Raw genomic sequence first — 22,681 nt, 5'->3', positions numbered from 1 at the left:
GTCTCTTAGGATGCAACCTAGGGCTTAGCGCATGCAGAGGTCCTGAGGGAAGCTGGGGCCAGTGCCTTGGAGGGACTGGGCACAACGTGGCGGGTGAGTTGTGAGGGTGGAAGTGCACGTAGGGTTGTTAGCGTAGCCTCCGGGAGCTGGCACTGGGAAGAAAGGGTCTGTTTGGGGAACGAGGGAGCAGGAGTAGGCAGGGAAGAGAGGCTGAGTGCCGTGGGCCTCCAGGCTGGAGATGGATGGCTGGGATCAGAACAGTGCTGGGGGGTGGAGAGAAGTGGATAGATTCGGGAGGCTAGGCTTCCGGTGAGAATAATTGGATGGACGTGGCATGGGGAGGCTGGGCTTGGGAGTGAACGATATGGGCTCAGGTCCAGACAGTCCAGGGACAGGCTGGCTGGGCACTGTTGTAGCTTTCTTAGATGACCAGTACTTAGGTATTCCTCTCCTGGGTTCCTCACAGGGCTCTGGCCGAGTGGGGCCAAGTGGTCATTGTGTCCAAGCCCTCAGCCCTGATGACAGTATGGTAACACTTGGGTTCGCGACCTGCAGCCACAGGACTGGATTGCAGAGGTGTGCCTGGCCAGCTGCAGAAATGACCTTTCATGGGTGGCCCTCACATAGCTGTTCATGTTGATTTCTTCTCAGAGGGCTGTTTTGGCAGGTGGGTCCATGGACTTCTCAAGGCTTCGGGTGTGGGGCCCTGGCTGGATGTCTCCATGCTTTTCATGTTTGCTGTAATTTTTCCTGTGTGGAATTTCATGTTTTTATGTAGTTGTATCTGCACAGATTTCCCTTCATGATTAACACGAAGATGATCAAAGATGAGAGCTTTCTTGTTTTCTTTGTTTCAGATTATAAAAGTCATACAAGTTGTAAAAAAAAAAAAAAAAAAAAAAAAGCCATGTTACGAGATTTATAAAGTTCCGGCAACATTCCTCCAACCTGAGACCACTGGCTACCTCAGTGTTCATTCATGTGCTTTCCCTGCTCTGATTCTCCCAGCCCCTCCCTGCCTTCCTCTCCCCTCTGATTCTACAGATTCTAGACCAGGTTTCCTAGAATCCCCTTTGTGATCAGAGAGAACCGTGAGTGTGTCAGAGGGTCCGGGGACGCCCCACGCCTGACTGCGCCACACGGGAGTGCCCCTGCACGGGGGGGCTGCTGACTTTGCCAGACGTAGTAGATGCCAGAGTGGCTCTGGTCTTGGCTGGGGCTAGACTAGCGGGGAGGTGGGGAAAAGAGAGGAATAGGGGAGGGGAGGAAGGGGGGCTGAGGCAGGGAGCATGCCTTCTCTAGCATGTCTGTAGGAAGCCTCTGGCCCAGGCTGGCTTGTCTTTCCCTCATACCAGGGCCCAAGTCTTGAGGGGATCAGGGTGACTCAGAGTGGCAGGGGCAAGTCCAGCTGCACTTCTGGAAGAAGCTTGGACATACAGGCCTAGAAGGGCTGTTCTGGAACCTTCTAGGCCAAGGGCAGGCTGACACCCTCCTAGAGTGGGGTTTAAGTCCCAAGCCAGACCCTGCTGCATGAAGATGCTCTCTTTGGAACTGCCTTTCTCCATTGTCTCTGGCACTTACAGCACCCATGGGTGGAATGGGGGACTGTGTCAAGGCTTGAGCAATAGGATGGAAGGGGAAGATAGGGCAAAAGAAGCAATGGCACAGGAAGAGGCTGGAGGGTTCCAGAGACACCGGCCCTCAAGTCTGCAGGACACTGAACTGGAACTGGCAGTATCTGTCCATCTCCATGAAAGCTGCTGCCAGCTGTGCTTCTTGTGACTAGTTACTGAACACACTCAAGATAGAGACCTCCCACTGTGCGGGAGCCCTTAGGGGCTGTGCACGGGGCCAGGGAGGGAGGAGAACACGGCGCATGATGGGACCCATCACTAGAGGGCTGGGGAACTGGCCTGGGGCTTGCAGCCACCTGCGTGTCTTGGACTGGCTGGAGTCTGCGGGGAACAGAGGAAAGTCTCGAAAGAATATGGATTCCCAGGTAAAGCCTTGTAGCTTTTACGCCTAAGGAATGGCTCCCTAGGTTTAAAGTTTCATAAACACATATCCTCAGGCCGGCTCTGGCATGCTGGACACCAGTTTGATACTTCAGCACCTGATGATACTGGCTGGCTGGGGAGAACGCTGCCAGTCCAGGTCCTCATCTGGCAGTTGGCTTGGCCGGCAGATGTGTGGGTCGAAGGGAACATGGGCAAACAGTACAGGAGCCGTGGTGCAAGGAGGGCAGCCCGCAGACGTGGCCAGCCTCTGCCTCTTACCGGAGTCACGTGGTGGCAAAGAAAGTGGTGGACCTGTGGGGCGGGCAGAGAGGGACCCAGGCAAGTGGGGAGGAACTGAATTGGTGCAGACCCAGACGCAGGTTCCGTGTACTGTTTATTGAGCACCTACTGGGCACCGGGCCCTAAGAGGGCTGGCTTGTACCCACGTGACCACAGGCCTCACAGCATCCCCGCGAGGTAGGTGTTCTGCAGTCCCCCCCGCCCCCCTGCACGGAGGAACGAGGTGAGGGCGGAGAGGGGGTGCAGCGCGCGCTGGCTACTCGGCACTGTGGACGCGCTGATGCTGGATGAGCTTGGTGCTCTGGTGGAAGCAGCGGCCGCAGTCCTGGCAGGCGAAGGGCTTCTCGCGCCGGTGGGTGCGCAGATGCTGCGTGAGCGTGGGCCGCTGGCGGAAGGCTTTGCCGCACTCGGGGCATGCGTACGGCCGCTCGCCCGTGTGGATGCGCCGGTGCTGCGTGAGGTTGGCGTGCTGCCGGAAGCTCTGGCCGCACTCCGGGCAGGCGAAGGGTCGCTCACCTGTGTGGATGCGCTGGTGCTCGGTGAGCCGCGAGACTTGCGTGAAGCCCAGGCCACACTCGCTGCAGTGGTAGGGCTTCTCGCCGGTGTGCGTCCGCTGATGGCGAGTGAGCTTCAGACGCTGGCTGAAGCGCTGGCCGCACTCAGGGCAGGCGAAGGGCTTTTCCCCCGTGTGCACGCGCAGGTGCTGCGTGAGCGTGGGCCGCTGGCGGAAGGCCTTGCCGCACTCCCCGCAGGCGAAGGGCCGCTCGCCCGTGTGGATGCGCCGGTGCTGCGTGAGGTTGGAGCGCTGCCGGAAGCTCTGGCCGCACTCAGCGCAGGCGAAGGGCCGCTCGCCGCTGTGCACGCGCCGGTGCTGCAGCAACACCGAACGGCGGCCGAAGCGCTCGCCGCACTCCACGCAGCCGAAAGACTTGTCGCCTGTGTGCACCGCCTGGTGCTCCAGCAGCACGGCGCGCCGTGCGAAGCTCTCGCGGCACTCGCTGCACGGGAAGGGACCTGGGGGCTCCGGCGCGCCAGGAGGCGCGGGGGGTGCCGCGCCGGGGCCCGGGGGGTCGCCGTGGATGCGCTGGTGCTGCAGCAGGTTGGAGCGCTGCCGGAAGCTCTGGCCGCACTCGGCGCAGCGGAAGGGCTGCTCGCCCGTGTGCACGCGCCGGTGCTCCTCCAGGCGCGCGCTGCGTACGAACCCTTGGCCGCAGTCGCCGCACACGAACGGCCGCTCCTCGGTGTGCGTGAGCTGATGGCGCAGCAGGTGCGAGCTGCGGCTGAAGCTGCGGCCGCATTCGCCGCACACGAACGGCCGCTCTCCCGTGTGTATCTTCTGGTGCCTCAGCAGGTTGCTGCGTTGGCTGAACACCTTCCCGCACACGTCGCAGCGGCCACCTCGCACGGCTCCGGCGCCTGTGCTGGGGCGACCTCGACCCCGGCTCCGGCCCCTGGGGGCACGCCAGCGAGCGGCGGCCAGCCCGGGGCCCACGCCCTGGCGGGGGTCGTACGTGGGGTCCTGCTCACCTCCCGGGTCGCCGGAGAGCACCAGCGCGTGTGAGAAGCCACCTTCGAGGGAGGGTGACTCGAGTCGGCCCGTGAGGCTGGCCACGCCGAGGTCCCAGGGGAGGTGGACGTGGGGGCTCACAGTGTCTGGGCCAGCAGAGATGCTGTCCATCTGGAGTGTAAACCCTGCATTGCAGAAGGGGATCCACTCATTCATGACAGAGAACCCACTTGTGCCCAGAGCCACTCCAGCCCTGCGGAAACGGTGCGAACTAGAGCGACCTGAAACTGACCAAGGAGGCAGACAGAAGTGACGTGGGCAGGGGCAGGGGTGGTGTCTGTGCAGGCTTCCCTAAGGAGGTGACAGTGGGACAGACCCTTGCAGGAGGTGGAAGACTGAAAAGCTGGGGACACGCTTTCCAGGTCGGACTTAAGTTTGTGAAAACCGCCTTTCTGGAAGGGCTGTAGGGCAAAGGTGGGGCAGGTGGCCCTTGCACTGTCCGGGTGGGTGATGATGGTTTCCACAAATGCAGAGCTGTGGGTGGGTCTGAGGGAGGCTGGAAGTGGAGCCAACAGGAAGGGAATAGGGCAGGGGATAGAGGCAGGGAATGCAGGCCACCAGGACTTTTGTCTGCCGTGCCTTCCTTGAGATGCCCACGGGACTCCCGCGGGACAGAGGCCACACGCAGGCTGTGGGGCACAGGAGTCGGGCCCAGTCTGCCGGGAAAGGTGAACATGGGTGCTGTGGTGTGTACATGGCCTGCGGAGTCCTGGGCCTGCATGTGATCAGACAGGGGTGGGTGTCTGCGGATAAAAGGAGCAGGTTCCAGCCACGCTGTGAGCACTCCATCATTAGATGCTGGGGGAGGGAGGCGATGTGAGCACAGGCAACGGAGAAGAAGGAAGTTAAAGCAAGGAGACTGGGCGACTGGCAAGGGCTTCAGTAGGTGACAGAAGACCTATCAGATGCCAAAGAAAACTCAGAAAAATTATACTGTGTCAAAGGAAATCATCTGTGCACAGCAAACACCCTCCGAGCCAAAAGACGAGTGACAAACTGAGAACTCTCCAGAGGCAAGGGACTAATTAACCAAAGTAAGGTGCGCCAGTCAATCAACAAGAAAGACGGACAACCTGACAAACGTGAGGAAAGGGCAGGAAAAGGAAAGGAAATGTCACTGATGCTTAAATTCCGTAAAACATGCTCAGTCCCCTCCTAGTAAGCAAAGTGCGTGTTAGGGCCGTACTCGTTACCGTTCCCACACCCTGACTCCAGGAGCCCAAGCATTCGTGTGCACCGCTTGCGAGCATAAACAGAAGCCAGTGTGGCAAAAGGCATCAACATGTCCAGTTTCCCACCCTCTGACCCAACAGCTCCCCGTCTAGGTACTTCACCACCAGTTGTGTTCCCCCTGTGTGAAATGACCAGTGTAGGAGGTTTCTCAGTTCTCACTGAAAAGTAACCCAAAGGAATGTCAGTAGGGGCCTGGATGGATAAACAGGTGTGTCCACGGTGAGCCCCAGTGGGCTCTATGCAGCTGTCCAAAGAGGAGGGCGCTCGCTGCTGTGTGTTCAAGTGGGAAGATGCACGGAAAATGTCAGGCGTGGAACAGTGTGAAGATAAAGCATCCACGTGTGTTTTAAAAACGGGAAATGAGTATGCACCTGAATTTGTGTTTGTTCTTCTATGCAGAGAATCTTTCTGGAAGTACACACAAAAAAACGGTGATGTTGGCTGTTGGGGTGCAGGACCATGTGATACAGGCAGGAGAGGGGCATTCCACTGTATACTCCCCTGTGCTTTCTGAATTTTCTAACACGTGAATGTCCTAGCAATTCAAAATGTTCTCCTGATAAAAGCTCTGGCTGCACAGAAGATGTTCGGTTGAGGGCAAGGGGAGCAGCCAGGAGACCTTATGGGGAGACCAAGGTGGCTGAGGTGAGCTGTGGTTGTCTGTGGAAGAGTGCAGCCTGAGGAAAGATTGGGGCTGCAGAGAAAGAACCTGCCGAGGAGCCTGGGGTGGAACTGCCAGTGTGGCTGGAGAGAGCAGAGAGACTGTGGGGCTGTGGGCCGAGAGAAGCAGGTCCAGGCTGGAGTGTCAGCTACACAGCGTGAGCCAGGCCTGGCCAGCCAGCTGAAGACTGAAACAGCAGAAGGGGCATGTATCAGATGCTACTCTCAGCTTCAACATGCACAACTAACAGAACATAAGAAAAGAGCTTTCAAAATACCTGGGGCAGCTCCAAAGCAAGAAAGGACGGTGAGATTCAGGAATCCAGAGCCTGGTGCACTGTGCTCTACAGGGCCAAGGCTGTGGAGACTGAGGATGAGAGCCAGGCTCTGTCACGACGTTGGGGGTTGAGGACACAGCCTGGGTGAGCCCAGTGCACTCGTGGACCTTTTGCTTTCAGTGAGGCTGCAGAAGTATCTCCACTGAATGGCTAGCGGCCCAGAGGAGCCTTCCAGTTCAGAGTTACGATGGACCTGTGGCAGTCCCTCACCGAGGATGATGCTTAGGGCAGGGACAAAGAAGAAGCCCCCAGAGCTGTGACGGGCAGGCTGTCAACCGTGCACCCAGTGGGAGCATTCACACCCAAGGAAACCGAGCTAACGAACAAGGCCGGAAATAACATAAGGTGCTTGCAAATTCTCAAAGGATGGGTCAGTATCCACAAAACAAGGAGGTTATGAAAAAAGAATGAGTTTGGATCCTTACTGATAAAAAAACAGCAAATGGGGACTTCTGGGTAATAATGGTATCTATTTGAACTTGTTTCATTGTGAAACAACATTAAAAGCCACCATAAAGGTTTTGTTTTGTTTTTTTGAGGCATAAAATCCACAGAGATGAAGAGAAGAAGAGAGGAAACAAACAAATCCCTGATATTTTCTACTCTGGAAAGCAAAATGGGCGATGGTAACTGTGCAGAAGACTGGAGAAGGCGAATAGTAAGTCAGCAGTGGGGAAGACTGAAAGAAATCAACCCGTTTTACCCCAGACGTTGAACAGTTCAGGAGCTGGAGGTACCAGGTACCTCTGGCCACGCAGGCAAAGGGGCAGGGGCACCAGGCGGGCTGGGGAAGCTGTTTCAGAAGCTGAAGCTGGGCGGGGCTACTGCAGGGAACAGCCCTGGGTCTGTCTGCAGAATTCTGAGGAAGTGGTGGGCAGTGCCGTAGCTGTGACTTCTGGACCTCCTCTCCCATCCTGGCAAAGGGCTGGGTTGAGGGCGGGAGAGGACCCTGAGGGGGTCAAGGGAGTTAAGGGAAGTCACACTGGGCGCTGCGACGCTAGCCTCTCTCCCGGGATGCTGGCAAGAGGCTAGGCGTGCCTTCTTAGAACACTCAGAGGAGAGAACTGAAGATCCTCACAGCAGGGGTGCCTTCAAGCAGCCCAGCCAGACTGCCCTACGACTGCTTCAGTGGCATCCACTCATGCTCCACCCACCCACTGATGTTTCCCAAGAAGTGAGTCTCCCTGGGGAGTGAACCCCTCACCCTCCTCTCCCAGCCCTGATTTGTTGTCCTGGCCGATAAGACCCTCACCCATCTGCTCAGAGCTGCCAGAGGGACCACACTGGGAGAAGAAAGCTTAAAAAACAAGTTATTGTTATCCTCAGAGAAATAAGGAAAGATGTTACAACTGTAAGAATAACAGAAAGTGGTTAAAAAAAATGAATCTTCAGGGAAAAAAGACACTCCTGGAAAATTAAAACTCTGCTAGCAGATATGCAAATCTCAAAGGAGGGTCTGGAGGCTATAACTGAAGAAATTTTCCGGAGAATAGAGCAGAAAGAAAGGGATGGGGAAATCGCAGTGAAGAGAACATTGGAGGATCTGTCCTAGAGTCCAATAACCAAGTGACAGGCATTCCAGAAACAAGAGAACAGAACAATGGAGGGGAAGGAAATCAAAGAAACAATGCAAGCCAGTTTCCCACAATTGAGAAATGTGGATTTCAAATTGAAAGGGCTCACCAACAGTGGTGATAAAACCTGTTTTGACCCAGTTTCACAGCAATTAAAAAAATGTTTTGAGACAGAGTTAATAAAAAGAATTCTTCAGCCAAAATTCAGTGTAATACCAATGTGTGTCAGATATGGAACATAGCTCAGAACTTTACTTCCCACACCAGAGTTCACAGGAAGGTTCACCAGAACAAGGGGGTGGGACTTCCCTGGTGGCGCAGTGGTTAAGAATCCGCCTGCCAATGCAGGGGACACGGGTTTGATCCCTGGTACGGGAAGATCCCACATGCTGCGGAGCAACGATGCCCGTGTGCCACAACCACTCAGCCTGTGCTCTAGAGCCCGCGAACCACAACTACTGAGCCCGCGTGCTACAACTACTGAAGCCCGTGTGCCTAGAGCCTGTGCTCCGCAACAAGAGAAGCCGCTGCAATGAGAAGCCCACCCACAGCAACGAAGAGCAGCCCCCGCTCACTGCAACTAGAGAAAGCCCGCGCGCAGGAACGAAGACCCAACGCAGCCAAAAATAAATAAAATAAAATAACAAGGGAGTAAACCGACAAAGAGAAGGGGTCCAGGGAACAGGGAGCCTGGCCGATGGCAGACCGTTGTAGGCTGTGCGGCTGAGGTGGACGGCGCAGGGCATCTGGCCTGAGAGCAGGGTACCGCTCTGTCTTGCCCAGGCCCCACCCTGTGTCAAGGTCCCCCCGTCTGCCCACCCTGTCTACTAACCTGCTGTCCCTCTCTGCCCCGCCCCCCAATCAGTGGGATGCAAGCCCAGAACCCGGGGGCCATCCAGGGTGCCGGGGCTGGGAGCGGACGTGGGGAGCACAAGTCCTGCTCTCAGGAGGTTTTACTGGGGGCGGGGAGCAGCAGCTGGAGGGGCCCTGAGGTTAGTGGGGGGCTTGGCTCTTGCGGGCAGGAGATGCTAAAGCAGGTTGAGCGCTGCAGGCGATGGAGCAGCTCGGGGAATGCCGGAGTGAGGGGGCCACCTGAGCAGGGCCAGGAGTGGGATGGTCAGGGGCGGTGCTGCCCCTGCGGAGGGCTCCACGTTACTCACCCGGGGAGAAGATGCTCCCAGCTTCCTCCTGCCACAGGGCCTCAGCGTGCTCCGTCCATGAGGACGCCTCCGGCCCGGTCTCACAGTGGGGAGAGGCCTGGTCCAGCGCCACGCCACAGCCCTGAAACCGCAGTGGTCACTGCTCGCCTGTGTCTGGCTAGGCCCAGGGAGGGGCCTACCCAACCCCCACCCACTGAGGCTCCCAGAGCAGGGGCTCACCTGGGCCTCCTCAGGTAGGACAGTGGAAGTGGCCTCCTGGGGGTTGGTTAGAGGCCCAGAGTCCAGAAGCTCTGGAGAGGAAGGGTGGGGTCAGGCAGCTCCAGGGGCTCCCCACCCTGCTGCCCTCTTCAGTGGTGTGCCAGCTGCTGGGGTCCAGGTGGGGTGAGACCTGGGTGTAGACTTGGGGCTGGGCATGTCAGGGGGGCTCTAAGTGTCCACACAGGAGTGGCAGAGAGTGTGGGTGGGCATGTCTGGCACCTGCCCGGGAGGCGTATGAGAGGAGGGAATGCTCCCTAGCACTTTGGGGTCCTCCGTCGCTGTGCCCACCCATACCCCAGCCTTCTGTCTGCTCTCGAGCAATCGGCTAATGTCCCCCAGTGGATCTCCTCAGGGAGTGAACCCCACATGCCTCCCACACCAGGAAACCCCAATAGCCACCTCCATGCCAGCTGAGAACATGGAAGGAACCACAGTGGTGACGGTCAGGCTTGGCATGCGAGGGATAATGACGGCCACTGGCTGGGCGGGATGTGGGCACCCCCAGTGCATGGGCACGTTGCCTACCCTCACCTGGATCCTCTGTAGCCCCAGGCTCCTCTTTCACCCATAGGCCCAGTGACGACTCCTGTGTGGCCCCATGGGGCATCTCAAGTCCAGGTTCTGGAGTCCGACGTGTGATTTGAGGGAGGGGCTGGAAGTCGGAGGGCTCCATCTTCTCTGATAGCACCTCCTGGCCTTGCACCTGGACTGTGACCTGGGGAGGTGCCCCCCACCATCAGGAGCTCAGGTAGGGAGTTCATGGGCATCCACCCTATCTTCGGACCCCAGGGGTCCTGACTGACTAGGTCCTCTAAGGACCCAGGTCCACCAGGGACTGAGCAAGGAGTAAAGGGACCACCTGCAGTTGCTCTCCTGCTTCTGACACCCACCCTCTCTCCCCACCCTGCATCCCTTGTCCATGCCTCTAGGTGATGGAGGGATGGGCCAGTGAGGCTGGCCCTGGAACCCCGTCTGCCCTCACACAGGGTCTGCTGCAGGTGACCACTTCCAGACCACAAGGGACCAGTGTCTTGGCTGAGCATGGCACCTCCCAGGAAGAGGCAGAGATGCATACTGTTCCAGCCCCGACCCCAGGGCCACTGACTCACCCATCTCCGGGGCCCTCCTGGCTCCCGGCGCAGGCCCTCGACCAGGGCAGCGGCCTCCTCAGGGCTGCCTGGCTGCTGTCCCCGCACGCGGGCCTGGATCTCGGGGGGCAGCGCGCCCAGGAACTGCTCCAGCACCAGCAGCTCCAGCATCTGCTCCTTGGAGTGCGCCTCGGGCCGCAGCCACTGGCGGCACAGCTCCCGGAGCCGGGCCAGCGCCTCGCGGGGACCCACTGCCTCCTCATAGCGGAAGTGCCGGAAACGCTGGCGTGCAGCCTCTGGGCCGGGATCCCATGGGGCGGCTTCACCCTCCTCCTCAGACTCCTCCAGCTTCACCGTGATGGGCCCCTCATCTTCTGGGGGTGCGTGGCCCGGGGAGCCCAGAGCTGTGGGCCTCATTGGAAAGACCAGGCTGGGGCCCTGAGGCCAGCGTCTCCCCCTGGGGGAGGAATGGGATGAGGACGGTGCTGACGAATGCTTATTGAGAGCCTGCTGGATGCTGTGCTGTTGAATCCCGAGGCCCGCCAAGTGGAAGGAGGATGAGGAAACTGAGGCACAGAGGCGGCCCCGCACCAAGGACCCGTGGAGCTGGTAAGCCCTCGGTGAGTCTCCCTAGCTGCGCCTGTGCAGAGTCTCTGGTAGCCCCCTGTTCCTGGGCTGCTTCTTAGGCCCAGAAGGCACCTCGTCTCTCCCGCAAAGCCCACGCTTCTTCTACATGCACCACCTGACCCCTGCTCTGCACCCCTCTCTCTACCAGGTGAATGCCACCTACAACATCCACTGCCTGGGCATCCGCACCACTACCACCCCTCCCCCCACCAATGCCAGTCTATCACTGCAGTGTCCACTCTCCCGCCTTGTCTCTCACTCAGACCACTCCCCTCCCAGCGCGGTTTCACAGCGCAGCCTGACTGCACCTGCCCCACCCCACACCTGTGCAAGGTCACCTGTATGGCCCAGCACCCAGACACCATTCTCCCCCCATTCAGCCCCGTTCTCTGAGCCCGACTTATCACAACACGCAATGCCCCACCATCTCCTCCGTTTTCTGATTTAGGTGGGACTAGGAGGTAACAGGGGAGTTTTCAGAGGTGAGCTACAAAGCAGCCGAGACCACTGGACTCGGAACCTGCAAGGAAAGTCGGAGATTCTGCCTAGCCTATTTGCCACGTAACCTCGGCATGTCGCTGTGCCACTGTGAACCTCCGTTTCCCCCACCCCCACCACACTCGCGCTGCTCCTTCTGCAGCTGGAGGTACAGTGCGACCTTTGTGGAGAGATCTGAGTTTATTAAGGAAGTGGATTCGATTTCGAGGGCCGCCTGATCCCGTGGGTCTAACCTTCGCTCCTCAAGGTTCCAAGTCAACCTGAAACCCCAGGAGACAGCTGGGCCTCCGTAATCGGGCCGGCGCTGCGGAGCTCCCTGAACTACATTTACCAGAAGCCTGGGCGGGCACCTTCTGCTTTAGGGAGCCGGGGCAGGCCCGGGTGCCGCCATGGCAACTGGGGGCGGGGACTCCAGATTCTGTCGCCGTGGCAACGCGCAGTGATTGACGAGCCGCGCGCGACAGCGCTCGGCCCGGCCACGGGGGGCACCCAGGCACCTGTCCTACGCTCCCGATCCCGCTGGGCCGCCGCCCCCGTCCCCGCCCGAACCTTCCCGGTTGAGGGGCCCCCGCCCTCACCTCCGCGCTCAGCGGGCCGCTCCGCGCTCCTGAGCATGCGCACTCGCCGACCTTCCCTCCCCGGCCGGACTATGTCTCCCAGAATGCTCCACGCACCATCCGGAGCGCCGCCTTGCCCGTCCCCGACCCTCGCCTCAGTTTCCACCCTCCTCCCGCTGTGCCCCGGGGCAGCGTTGTTCGCAACGATCGGGTCACACTCCGGGCCGCGTCTTCCCGCGCTCCCAGCCTCAAATCCAGGCGTCCAGGCGCCCGTCGATGCGAGCACGCTTCTCAGGGGGCAACGGGCGGCCGCACCGCCTTCCCAACCGCGCATGCCCCCACCAAGTCTCCCTGAATTCTCTACGGGGCTTCCGGGGATTAGCAGGGCTCTGCACCAATCACGGCCCTCTCTAGGACGCCGTCAGCCCCCGTCTCCATGGCAACCCCCTGTGGCGACACGGCCACCCCTTCCACCGCCCTCAGGACCGCGAGCGAGCTTCTCCCACTTCGCCTTGGAGAGAGGTTTGGCCGGCTCCTGTCCGGGAGGAGGTCAGCCAGTCCTCCGCGCGCGTGCGCGGCGCGATGACAGTTTTTTTTTTTTGCGCTCGCGGGCGGTAGGCGGGCCCGGGCGTCTTCATGGTAACCAGTGGGCCGTGTAGGCGGTTTCCAGGGCAACCCTGGGTACCGGCCGGCGTCTGAAAGAGGATGGGAGAGGTGGGGTGAGGGTAGAGATGCGGAGCGAGAGAGACAGGACAGAAAGACACAGACTCGGGGGCGGGGAGAATTGTGAGGAGAGACAGTGAAAGTAAGTGAACAGACACAGGGACAGAGACACGGGCAGGACAGAGAGAGACCTAGGTCAGAGAGTCAGGGCTGGGCAGACGTGCGTGTCAGTACAGTTAACAAGAGGGAGAGCGATCAGGGCGGGATGGAGAGGAAAGGAGAGACAAAGATTTACAGCGACAAGACGTGCAGCTCGAGATTCAAGGGACAGACAAGGATCAGGAGTACAGAAGCAAGAGGGGAGAAAGGGACAGGAATTAGAGATACAGTAAAGTGGATCGAGAGTTTTTAAAGACTCAGAGAAAGGTGACAGCAAGAAGAGAGAAAGACGGAGCGGGAGGGACACATGTTAAGAAAACTTATCCAAAACTTGCCATTAAGAGAAAAAAGATGACTAGAAGAACTAGCACCGTCTCTACCAAGCCTGCTTCAGGTCATCTGATTCCCTAAGTGAAGCAACTTTTTGTTAAGTGAACTGCTTTTGATCAGAGTCCAGATACTGTGAAGTTAGATGCTAACGAGTAAAAGGTTGACAGGTTGTAAATGCTTTCTGTCCAGTAGAGAAGGGTACCCTAAGTTTTTTGTCACCCAGTAGGACACTAAGCAGGACACTGAGATGCCTGCCCCCTGCCCCATGGGGCACTACCGATCCGACTTGGCGCTTTTATTTCACTGTTCATTCTTTCACCCTTTCTGTTGTTCCTTGTCTCTCATGTTCCCAGAACCACCTATGTCATCCTGCTAGTTCCCACCGGAGGTAAATAGATATTTGACATGTGCTCACGGAGTTTGTTTTTAGCTGTTTCGAAAATTATATTTTGACAGTCTAAAGGGAACCATTTCTCTGGAATGGGGGACAGACAGGGAGAAAGAGAAACAGTGAGACAGACCCAGGAAAGGACAGGAGGTAGCGAGGATGGTGGGAAAGAGAGAGACCGCGTCCAGGCGCGGAGGCTCCGGCAGGCCTCGCGGTGAGCTGGGCCCTGGCTTGTCCCGCGTGGGGAACGCGAGCCTCAGCCGGGCCTGGGGGCGACCCTCGGGGCGGCTGGTCCAGTCATGGCAGACCCCTGGAGGTCACAACCAAAGAAATTCTCTGGTTACTGCAGGTGCTGGATTGCGGACAATAGGTCTAGTGTTGAAGTTCATGAAAGAGGAAAGACTCATAAGGAAAATGTGGCAAAGACGCTCCGTGAGATGAAAGCGAAAGGGCTGGACAGGGCGAAGGAAGGAGAGAGGCATCAGAGGAGTTCGCTGCAACGGAGGCAGCGGCCCTGAAAGAATACCAAGAGGATTTGAAAAGCCTGGGCTTAGAGGCAGAAACTTCAGAGCCAAGCATATCACCAGTAGTAACCAGCACTATCCCATCCGCCTCTGCATCAAATCAGCAAAAGAAAAGAAGAAGAAGAAGAAAAAAAGACCCTTCAAAGGGCAGATTGGTAGAAGGCATAACCTCTGAGGGTTACCATTACCATGATGATCTTATCACAGGAGCATCTCAGTGGGAGAAACCTGAAGGATTTCAAGGAAACTTAAAAAAGATGGCAGTGAAGACTGTTTGGGTAGAAGGTTTAAGTGCAGACGGTTATACCTATTATCATAACTCAGAAACAGGGGAATCCGGATGGGGAAAACCTGATGATTTCATTCCACACTCTGGCGATCTGCTTTCTAGTAAAGTCAATGAAAAGTCACTTGGTACCCAAGAAGAGTCCAAATCATCAGATTCACGTTGTGATTCTGATGTGGAACACCAAGCAGAAAAAGGGGGGGGGGGAATGGGACTTCCCTGGTGGCGCGGTGGTTAAGAATCCACCTGCCAATGCAGGGGACACGGGTTCGAGTCCTGGTCCAGGAAGATCCCACATGCGTAGCAACCAAGCCCGTGCGCCACAACTACTGAGCCTGCACTCTAGAGTCCGCGACACAACTACTGAGCCCGTGTGCCACAACTACTGAAGCCCGCACGCCTAGAGCCCGTGCTCCACAACAAGAGAAGCCACCGCAATGAGAAGCCCGCGCACAGCAATGAAGAGCAGACCCCGCTTGCCGCAACTAGAGAAAGCCGCGTGCAGCAACGAAGACCCAACGCAGCCAAAACTAAATAAATAAAAGAAAAAGGCGGGGGGGGGGAAAGGAGAGGTCTCTACAGAAATGCAAAAGCTAAAAGTAAAGTTTAAAGAAAAAAAAATAGTGATAACGGAAGTGAATCGGAAACACAGAAAAAAATGCCCAGGGGTATTCATCAGGTCCAAATGAAGAAAAATCCAAAGCTCATAAAAAATCAGACCCACATGGAGGGACTTCCCTGGTAGTCCAGTGGTTAAGACTCTGTGCTCCCAATGCAGGGGGTCCAGGTTCTATCCCAGGGAACTAGATCCCCTATGCCAAAACTAAGACCTGCCATAGCCAAAATAAAAGTAATAATAATAAAGAAAGCTCCTCTGTGTTTTTTTACATTACTTAATGCTAAAATTTTAGACTTATTCTAAATGTATTTTATGTGAATTTAAAATAAATCTTTTTTCATGTGAAATTGATTTTTGTTCCTAAAATGGAAGCCTACCACATTGCATTGTAATACAGTGTATTATGTTCAGTGTCTAAAAATTGCTAATTACATCATAATATAAGATGCTATGTACCTGTTATTTAAAACATGGAAAAGTAAGGCCTTTATTCAATTCTTACTCATGTGAATATACTTGTACTGCACTGAAAATGCATTACTTTTTAAAAAAATATTTATTTATTTATTTATTTATTGATTGGTCTCACCAGGTCTTAGTTGTGGCAGGCAGGCTCCTTAGTTGTGGCATGCGAGCTCTTAGTTGTAGCATGCATGTGGGACCTAGTTCCCTGATCAGGAATCGAACGCAGGCCCCCTGCATTGGGATCATGGAGTCTTATCCACTGCGCCACCAGGGGAGTCCCAAAAATGCATTACTTTTGCACACTGATATTATTCAAGAAATAAGAATTAGACCACGTAAGAGAAGATTCACAACCTGTGATAATTCAGTTGGTGTTCCTTTAGAGAAATTGGAAAGTTCCCATTTCCTGGTTAAATTTCTTAAAAAGTGGAATTTTCTTATTTAATCCATTTGAAGTAGGTACCTTTCCTTTATTATTCCAAATTCTTAAAATTATATTTTTTTGTAAATTGTACAGTAGTTAACATTTGGTAGTAAATATTTGTCTTTTTAAGGTTACTAGTGTACATGTAAGAAAATGATAGGTTATTAAAAACTTTATGAAAGAAGAAAAAAAAAAGAAAGAAAAGAAAGAGACCGAAAGTAGACGGCAGGAAAGACAGGAGAGAGAAATTAATAGGCGAGAAATCGGGCCTTGGGCAGAGGCGGCCTTGGGCGCCCCCGCCTGGACTCTGTGCTCGGCGGCCTCGTCGCCGAACTACGTTTCCCGGTAGGCCCTGGGCGACTGGACGCAGCACCTAGCGGGCCGTCGGGGGCGGGGCCCACGCTGCCTCCTCCAATCCCGGCCGTCGTCCGGCAACCTCCGCCTCCGCCGACAAGATGGAGGCTGGCCTCGGCCGCCGCCGGGAAGCGGCACCTGAAGCCGGAGATGGGGAGAGGCCGCAGCTCAGTCGGCCCACTTGAGGAAGCCGGCCCACGTCGCGGTCCGGAGGTGAGAGCGGTCGGGCGCGCGGGAGACCGGGCTCTGGGGGGAAGGGGCCGAGGCGCCTATACCCTTGGTTCCCGTGGGGGTAGGGAACGGACGCGCGCGAGGGGGCCAATCGGGGCCTCCGGCGGCCCCGCGGCCTTCTGGGAAATGTAGTCTCGAGCCTTCCCCGTCGGCCGGCTTGGGGACTTTATAGAGCGGGAGGGAGAGAATGAATGAATTTAATTTAAAAATGTGGGTGAGGGACTTACCTGGTGGTGCGGTGGTTGGGAATCGAGCCCTGGTCGGGGAAAATCCCACATGCCCGTGCGCCACAACTACTGAGCCCGCGTGCCACAACTACTGAAGCCCGCGCGCCTAGAGCCCATGCTCCTCAACAAAGAGAAGCCACCGCAGTGAGAAGCCCGCGCACCTCAACGAAGAGTAGCTCCCAGTGGCTGCAACTAGAGGAAGCCCGTGCACAGTTACGAAGACCCAACGCTGCCAAAACTAACTAACTAACTAAATAAAATTATTTAAAAAAAAATTGTGGGTGAGCAGGCGAAGGCAGGGATGTGGAGATGGAGGGATGGGCGCGTGAGTGGTTCGGAATTTGGGGCCTCCTTCCAGGCAGGAAGCCTTATCCCATGCCCACCTCCCCTTTAAGCCAGGTGCAGCCCATGGGTCCCTGAAGGTACTCTTCCTCGGTGCCACAGACACTCCCAAAACACAAAGACCTGTCAGGTACTGTCCTTGTTTTTCACACGCATTCCTTCAAAAAAAAAAAAAACTTTTACTGTTTTGATCAGGTGCTACTTTCACATGGTTTGAAATGCAAAAGGGACAAAGCGAGAAGCCTGCCTCCATCACTATACGTCATTAAATAATTCAGTCAGCAAGTGACTGTTGGATGCCTGCAAAGTGCCAGGCTCTCTTCCTGGGCCTGGAGACCAAACAGAGTGCTCAGTAGGTACAGCTCCTGCCCTCAGGCAACGTGTGATGGATGCATAATAAAATATAGGTGGGGAGGGCCTCTCTGATTAGGTTACATTTGAGCAGAGACCTGCAGAAGAGGGAATAAGCCATGCAGATTACAGGGAAGGGCCCCCACTGTGGGCCAAAGAGCCACAGTAGCAAAGGCCCCTGGGTCGGGAGTGCCCTTAGTCTGCCCTGAGGATGTGGTCAGGAGTAGGCAAAGGACAAAGGAGGCCCTCGACAAAGCTGGTGATGATTGTGGACTTTGACTCAGGGAGGTGGGAGGCCTGGGAGGGCTCTGAGCAGAGGAGCCACTGTTTTGTTTGCTTTTTTTTTTTTTTTTTTTTTTTGCCGCGCCGTGCGGCTTGCTGGGATCTTAGTTCCCTGACCAGGGATTGAACCTGTGCCCCCTGCAGTGGAAGCCCGGAGTCCTAACTGTTGGACCGCCAGGGAACTCCCCGCCGACTTGCTTCTTACTGAATCATTCCTTCCGACTGCTGTGTGGGGAGCAACCTTCGTCCTCTATCCCCAGGTACTCCACGGTGATGACAAGAATTAAGGAGGTTACCTTCTCTGTTAGTTTCCTGTGATTGCTTTACCATATTACTACAGACTTTAGTGGTTTATTTACTTTTAAATTAATTAATTAATTATTTTTGGCTGCGTTGGGTCTTCGTTGCTGCGCGCGGGCTTTCTCTTGTGGCGAGCGGGGGCTACCCTTCGTTGCGGTGTGCGGACTTCTCATTGCGGTGGCTTCTCTTGTTGCCTAGCACGGGCTCTAGGCGCGCGGGCTCAGTAGTTGTGGCGTATGGGCTTAGTTGCTCCGTGGCATGTGGGATCTTCCCGGACCAGGGCTCGAACCAGTGCCCCCTGCGTTGGCAGGCGAATTCTTAACCACTGCGCCACCAGGGAAGTCCCAACTTAGCGGTTTAAAACAACACAAATTTATTATCTTAGAGTCTTGGAGGTCCGAAATCTGAAATGGGGCTCCTGGGCTAAAATCAAGGTATTGGCAGGGCTGGTTCCTTCTGGAAGCTCTAGGCTTCAGTGGTCACATTGCCTTCTGACTGAGTGAAATCTTCTGTGTCCTCTTACAAGGATCCCTCTGATTACGTTTAGGGCCCACTGGGATAATCCAGGATAATCTCCGCCTCTCAAGATTATTAACCTAATCACACGTGCAGTGTCCCTTTTGCCCTGAAAGGTAAACTTACTCATAGGTTCCTGGGATCGGGATGTGGATGTGGATGTGGTTAGGAGCCATTATTCAGTCTCCACACTGATGTTTCGTGTCTCTGAACAGCATGGAGGTGCTTCTGCTCATCGGTGTCTGAGAGGTGGGTCAGGATCTCTAGACTCTCTTTGCATCTCCTTGTGGTTGCGAGAGGTTTTCTGGGGGAAGAACAAAGTCTCCCCGCAGAGCTGTTTTTGGTCTCAGCAGCTAAAACTAAACGAAATGCTCCTCTACACGCAAAGTATGCTCGCAAGTGCGTCTGCAGTGTCTTTAGCGTTAGGGAGAGAAGGGACTGGGCCTGCCTCTGAGGCAGTGGTCAGCAGGGCTGGGGGCCTTAGGTCAGAGCATGGGAAGGCCAGGCAGTGGTCCAGACTCTCATGTACTCACACATTAATGCCCATGTGTTCTCCTCTTCAGGCAGAGGCGGGCGTGGCAGGAGAGGCCCAGAGGCCATTGTGGGCACGGCAGTAGCTACCGTGGACGGGCAGTGGGGAGAGAGCTTCTTGAGGTGCATGGCTCGGGGAAGCGGCATGAAGACAATCCCCCACCCGCAGGTGCTGGGGAAGGCGCCCCTTGGGATTGGCCTCCGCCACAGTGCCAAGCGGGACCGGAAGTCCATCACCCTGCATGTGAAGCTGGAGGTGCTTCGGAGGTTTGAGGAGGGTGAGAAGCTGACGCAGATCGCCCGGGCCCTGGGACTGGCCACCTCCACTGTTGCCTCGATCCGCGTGAACAAGGACAAGATCCGGGCCAATTCTCAGGCAGCCACGCCCGTCAGCACCACCCAGCTGACCCGCTGCCGGGGTGTGCTGATGGGCCGCATGGAACGCCTCCTGAGCCTGTGGATAGAGGAGCAGAAGCGGCAGAACCTGCCTGTCAGCACGCTGCTCATCCAGGACAAGGCGCGCCGGCTCTTTGCCCAGCTGCAGCACGAGCAGGGCAGCGGCGCCCAGGCTGAGACGTTCGGGGCCAGCAATGGCTGGTTTGCCCGTTTCAAGCTGCGCCACAACGTGCTGCTGACGGATGAGCCGGCCGTGGCCGACGCCCAGGCTGCCGCACGCTACCCCGTGGTGCTGCGCGCGATTCTGGACGAGGGCTGCTACTCACCACGGCAGGTCTTCAACGTGGACGAGACGGGCCTGTTCTGGAAGCGGCTGCCTGAGCGCATGCTTCTGGCACTGGAGGGGACAGCTGGGCCTGGGGCCAAGGCCTCTAAGGACCACCTGACCCTGCTGCTTGGTGGCAACGCGGCTGGTGACTTCAAGCTGAAGCCCCTGCTGGTGTACCCCTCGGAGAACCCGCGTGCCCTCAGGGGCTGCTCCAAGGCCAGCCTGCCTGTGGTCTGGCGCTCCAACCGCAATGATTGGTTGACGCCTAGCATCTTCCAGGAGTGGTTTACTGGTTGCTTCTGCCCAGCTGTGGAAAGCTACTGTGCCAGCCATGGCCTCCCACACCGCGCCCTGCTGCTGCTGGACAGCGCACCCTGCCACCCTGTCCACTTGGGTGGCCTCTCAGCCCACGTGCGTGTTGAGTTCCTGCCCAAGAACACGTCAGCCCTGATCCAGCCCATGAACCAGGGTGTCATTGCCACCTTCAAGGCCCATTATCTGCGCCACACACTCAGCCAGCTGGTCCAGGAGACGGCGGGTACAGACCGGCCCTCCGTGCGGGAGTTCTGGCACAGCTATACTGTCATGACGGCTGTAGACAACATTGCTAAGGCCTGGGCAGCGCTGCAGCCTGCCGCCATGAACGGCGCCTGGAGGAAGCTGTGGCCCGAGTGCGTGCCCGCTGGTGCCCCCGAGCCCAACGCCGTCCCCCAGCTCCGTCACAGCACTGTGACACTAGCCAGCTACGCAGGCCTCGGGGATGTGGCCGAGGCCGATGTTGCCCACCTGCTGCAGGCCCATGGGGAGCCCTCGCCCTGCAGCATCCCCCAGGAGGTGGAGGTCGGGGATGTCAGTGACTCTGGGCTGCCCTGTGAGGCGGGGAAAGGCCTGGCCTCCAGAAGACCAGAGTCAGATCTCATGGAGGCCATGGAGGGTGTGGAGACTGAGGAAGTAAGTGTGGGTGCACTGCGCCCTGAGCACCTGGCCCAGGCGCTGTCCCACTTTGCTGCTGGCCTGCGAGTCCTCATAGAGAACGATCCCAACCGGGAACGCAGCCTGCGGGTGTCCCGGGGTGTCCACTGTGCCCTTACCCACCTCCGAGAGCTGCAGCGGGAAAGGAGGCGACAGGCTCGGGCAGTTGCGGGGCCTCAAGGGGCCCCATGATGGTGGCAACAAAGGAGTTGGCAGAAAGCCTGCACTCACCCCAGGTGGGGCCCACAGAGGGTGGGCAACTGGCCAAGGGCACAAACCCTCAAGGACAGACCTCTGTGGCTGTCCTGTGTGATATAGGGCTTGGGCCTGACCTCAGATGAGCTTTGTCTGATGATGTTTCGTTTCTGGAGGGGAGACACTGCCACTTCTCACCCATCGTTCTCATACCTCACGCACTGCCATCTTTGTACAGTGGCACACAGAGCATCAGCCTTGGGAAACAAGAGGGGGGTGGTCTCTGATTGGCAGATGAGCTGCGGGACCCAGGAGTGCCCATCCGTGTCAGAGACACACCCTGTAGAAGAGCAGTTGCCAAGCACAGCCCACCAGGGTAGCCTTCCTTGTGGTGAGGGGCCAGGGTTGAGACAAGCCTCTCCTATTTGCCAACCCTGACCTGTCCGTGCACCGTTGTGACTCTTCCTAGCCAACTCTAGATGGGGGTTTCCTACTCTCCTTGCTCACCTTCCGTGCCATCCTCACTCTTTCCGGCTTCCACAGCTTTTGTTGTCTGAGGTTTCTGGTACCTTCCCTGTGCCCGAGCCCATGGGCGTGTGTGGCTTTCCTTGGTTGGAGATGTTTTCTTCCCTGGGTTTCTGTGCTGTGGTTGTCTTGGCTTCCCTCCAGCCTCTGAGGCTGAGCCTTCTGTCACTTTAATGGTCTCCCAGACCTAGAGCTCTTTGGAAAATCTCAGCCATTCTTGAGGGCTCAGTGGCCACCTCAGGGTCAGCTCCGAGCACATTGGCTGTAGCCCAGCCTCTCCCCAAGGTTAGAAAGAAACATGGCTCCGATTCCAATGGATTGGCTCCTTGAACAGTCTTGCTATCTCCCGTCATTCCAGCTTGTTCTCCTGTCCCCCTAGATTGTAACAGCAAGCACGCTGGGGTATCCACTTGACTCTGTAGACATACCATATGGGCCACCAAAACCCAGAGAGTCATCAAGGGAAGGAGTTCTTGTACTCCAGCTAGGTGAGTCACAGGCGGTGAGCCAGGGCTGTCTGGCTTCCTGGACTCCTTTCGACACAGGTACCTGCATGTGTCTGTGAACGTGTGCCCGTGACACACACGCATGCCAAGAGTAAAGCTGGGAGAAAGGATTCCTTCTACCTCTGTCCCAGCTAACACTTGCAGTGCTGGGCCTGCTGTCCATATGTAAAAGGGGCCGGAGGCCAGGGAGGGGTTCCAGGGTCCAGCCTTCCTGGGAGAAAGGCCAGATGAGGTCCCTTGTTTGCTTTCTTGGGGGGAGTGGCAAAAGGGGTGGCAAGGGGACGTAGAAGAGCTTTTCTTAGGAGCCCGGTGACTGACCGGATTAATAAACGGCACGAATGATGAGCACTTGTAATGTGCTAGGTGTTGGGGAGACCAGGGTGGGAGAGACCGGCTTCAGGAGCTGCCGGCCCAAAGGCTGTTACGTTCTGTGTGACGACGGCTACGATGGGCGACTTGTGAGGGACCCAAACCTAGCTGGGGTCAGAGGAAGAGGACATGATACGGAAGGCTTTCTGGGGAGGTGCTGCCCCAGGCATCAGAGAGGGGCCTGTTTTAGGCGGCCTAGCACGGTGTGGCTGGTGAAGCCCTGAGGACGGGGAAGCAGGAGCAGCCCCGATGGAGGCGGAGTGCGGCACAGCAGCTGAAAGAGGCAGGTGACCAGGTGGGAGGAAATGCCACATCCGCCGGGCGGGAGGAGTAGAGAGGCAACTGAGCGGCAACCTGGCACAGTCGAGCGGACGGATAGCGAGGGGATCTGAGGTCGCGCGGATGAGCCCATCTGGCTCCACAGCTCTTTACCTCGGAACCCGGGACACCGCCAGCACCTCCGGGAAGGCGCCGCGGAGCGTCGGGAGTCGCACCACTGGCTCCCCCTTGAAGGCCACTGTAGAACTCCATTTCCCGGCGG

At 56.9% G+C, this 22,681-nt stretch overlaps 2 protein-coding genes and 1 pseudogene across 5 annotated transcripts; 2 read left to right on the top strand and 1 right to left on the bottom strand.

Annotated features, from left to right (window-relative positions):
* Nucleotides 1-2,374: 2,374 nt before the first annotated feature.
* LOC132480136 (myeloid zinc finger 1) lies at nucleotides 2,375-12,189 on the bottom strand. 4 transcript variants are annotated; one of them, XM_060084060.1, is made up of 6 exons: nucleotides 11,879-12,189; nucleotides 10,197-10,632; nucleotides 9,619-9,802; nucleotides 9,049-9,119; nucleotides 8,830-8,950; nucleotides 2,375-4,091 (listed from the first exon to the last, which is right to left on the bottom strand). In XM_060084060.1, exons 2-6 carry the CDS (start codon nucleotides 10,590-10,592, stop codon nucleotides 2,554-2,556), a joined length of 2,310 nt encoding a protein of 769 aa, XP_059940043.1. In that variant the 5' UTR covers nucleotides 10,593-10,632; nucleotides 11,879-12,189; the 3' UTR covers nucleotides 2,375-2,553. The 4 variants fall into 4 exon arrangements, with proteins under 4 accessions (XP_059940043.1, XP_059940045.1, XP_059940044.1 ...); XM_060084062.1 differs by having other exon boundaries at nucleotides 2,375-3,989; XM_060084061.1 differs by lacking the exon at nucleotides 11,879-12,189 and adding an exon at nucleotides 11,534-11,868.
* Nucleotides 12,190-13,696: 1,507 nt separating this feature from the next.
* On the top strand, nucleotides 13,697-15,025 carry LOC132480149 (WW domain-binding protein 4-like; annotated as a pseudogene).
* A 271-nt stretch (nucleotides 15,026-15,296) lies between these two features.
* Nucleotides 15,297-22,676, top strand: LOC132480536 (tigger transposable element-derived protein 1-like). Its single transcript, XM_060084773.1, has 4 exons — nucleotides 15,297-15,304; nucleotides 15,994-16,282; nucleotides 18,534-18,567; nucleotides 18,882-22,676. The coding sequence occupies exons 1-4, from the start codon at nucleotides 15,297-15,299 to the stop codon at nucleotides 20,735-20,737; spliced, it is 2,187 nt and encodes a 728-aa protein (XP_059940756.1). The 3' UTR covers nucleotides 20,738-22,676.
* Nucleotides 22,677-22,681: the final 5 nt, after the last annotated feature.

This window comes from Mesoplodon densirostris, chromosome 19 (genome assembly GCF_025265405.1).
Source record: "Mesoplodon densirostris isolate mMesDen1 chromosome 19, mMesDen1 primary haplotype, whole genome shotgun sequence".
NCBI classification, from domain to species: Eukaryota; Metazoa; Chordata; class Mammalia; order Artiodactyla; family Ziphiidae; genus Mesoplodon; species Mesoplodon densirostris.
Note: the sequence above shows the minus strand (reverse complement) of the source record. Positions and strands in the feature narration are given on the sequence as shown.

What these genes read in the sequence shown, in the direction of transcription:
- LOC132480136 (XM_060084060.1), bottom strand. Translation starts at nt 10,592, where the DNA reads ATGAGGCCCACAGCTCTGGGCTCCCCGGGCCACGCACCCCCAGAAGAT. An exon ending in CAGGAGGGCCCCGGAGATGG is followed by an intron (nt 9,803 to 10,196) that starts GTGAGTCAGTGG and finishes GCACCTCCCCAG; the next exon opens with GTCACAGTCCAGGTGCAAGG. An exon ending in TCCTACCTGAGGAGGCCCAG is followed by an intron (nt 8,951 to 9,048) that starts GTGAGCCCCTGC and finishes CTGCGGTTTCAG; the next exon opens with GGCTGTGGCGTGGCGCTGGA.
- LOC132480536 (XM_060084773.1), top strand. An exon ending in GCCCACGTCGCGGTCCGGAG is followed by an intron (nt 16,283 to 18,533) that starts GTGAGAGCGGTC and finishes GTCTCTGAACAG; the next exon opens with CATGGAGGTGCTTCTGCTCA. An exon ending in TGCTCATCGGTGTCTGAGAG is followed by an intron (nt 18,568 to 18,881) that starts GTGGGTCAGGAT and finishes TCTCCTCTTCAG; the next exon opens with GCAGAGGCGGGCGTGGCAGG.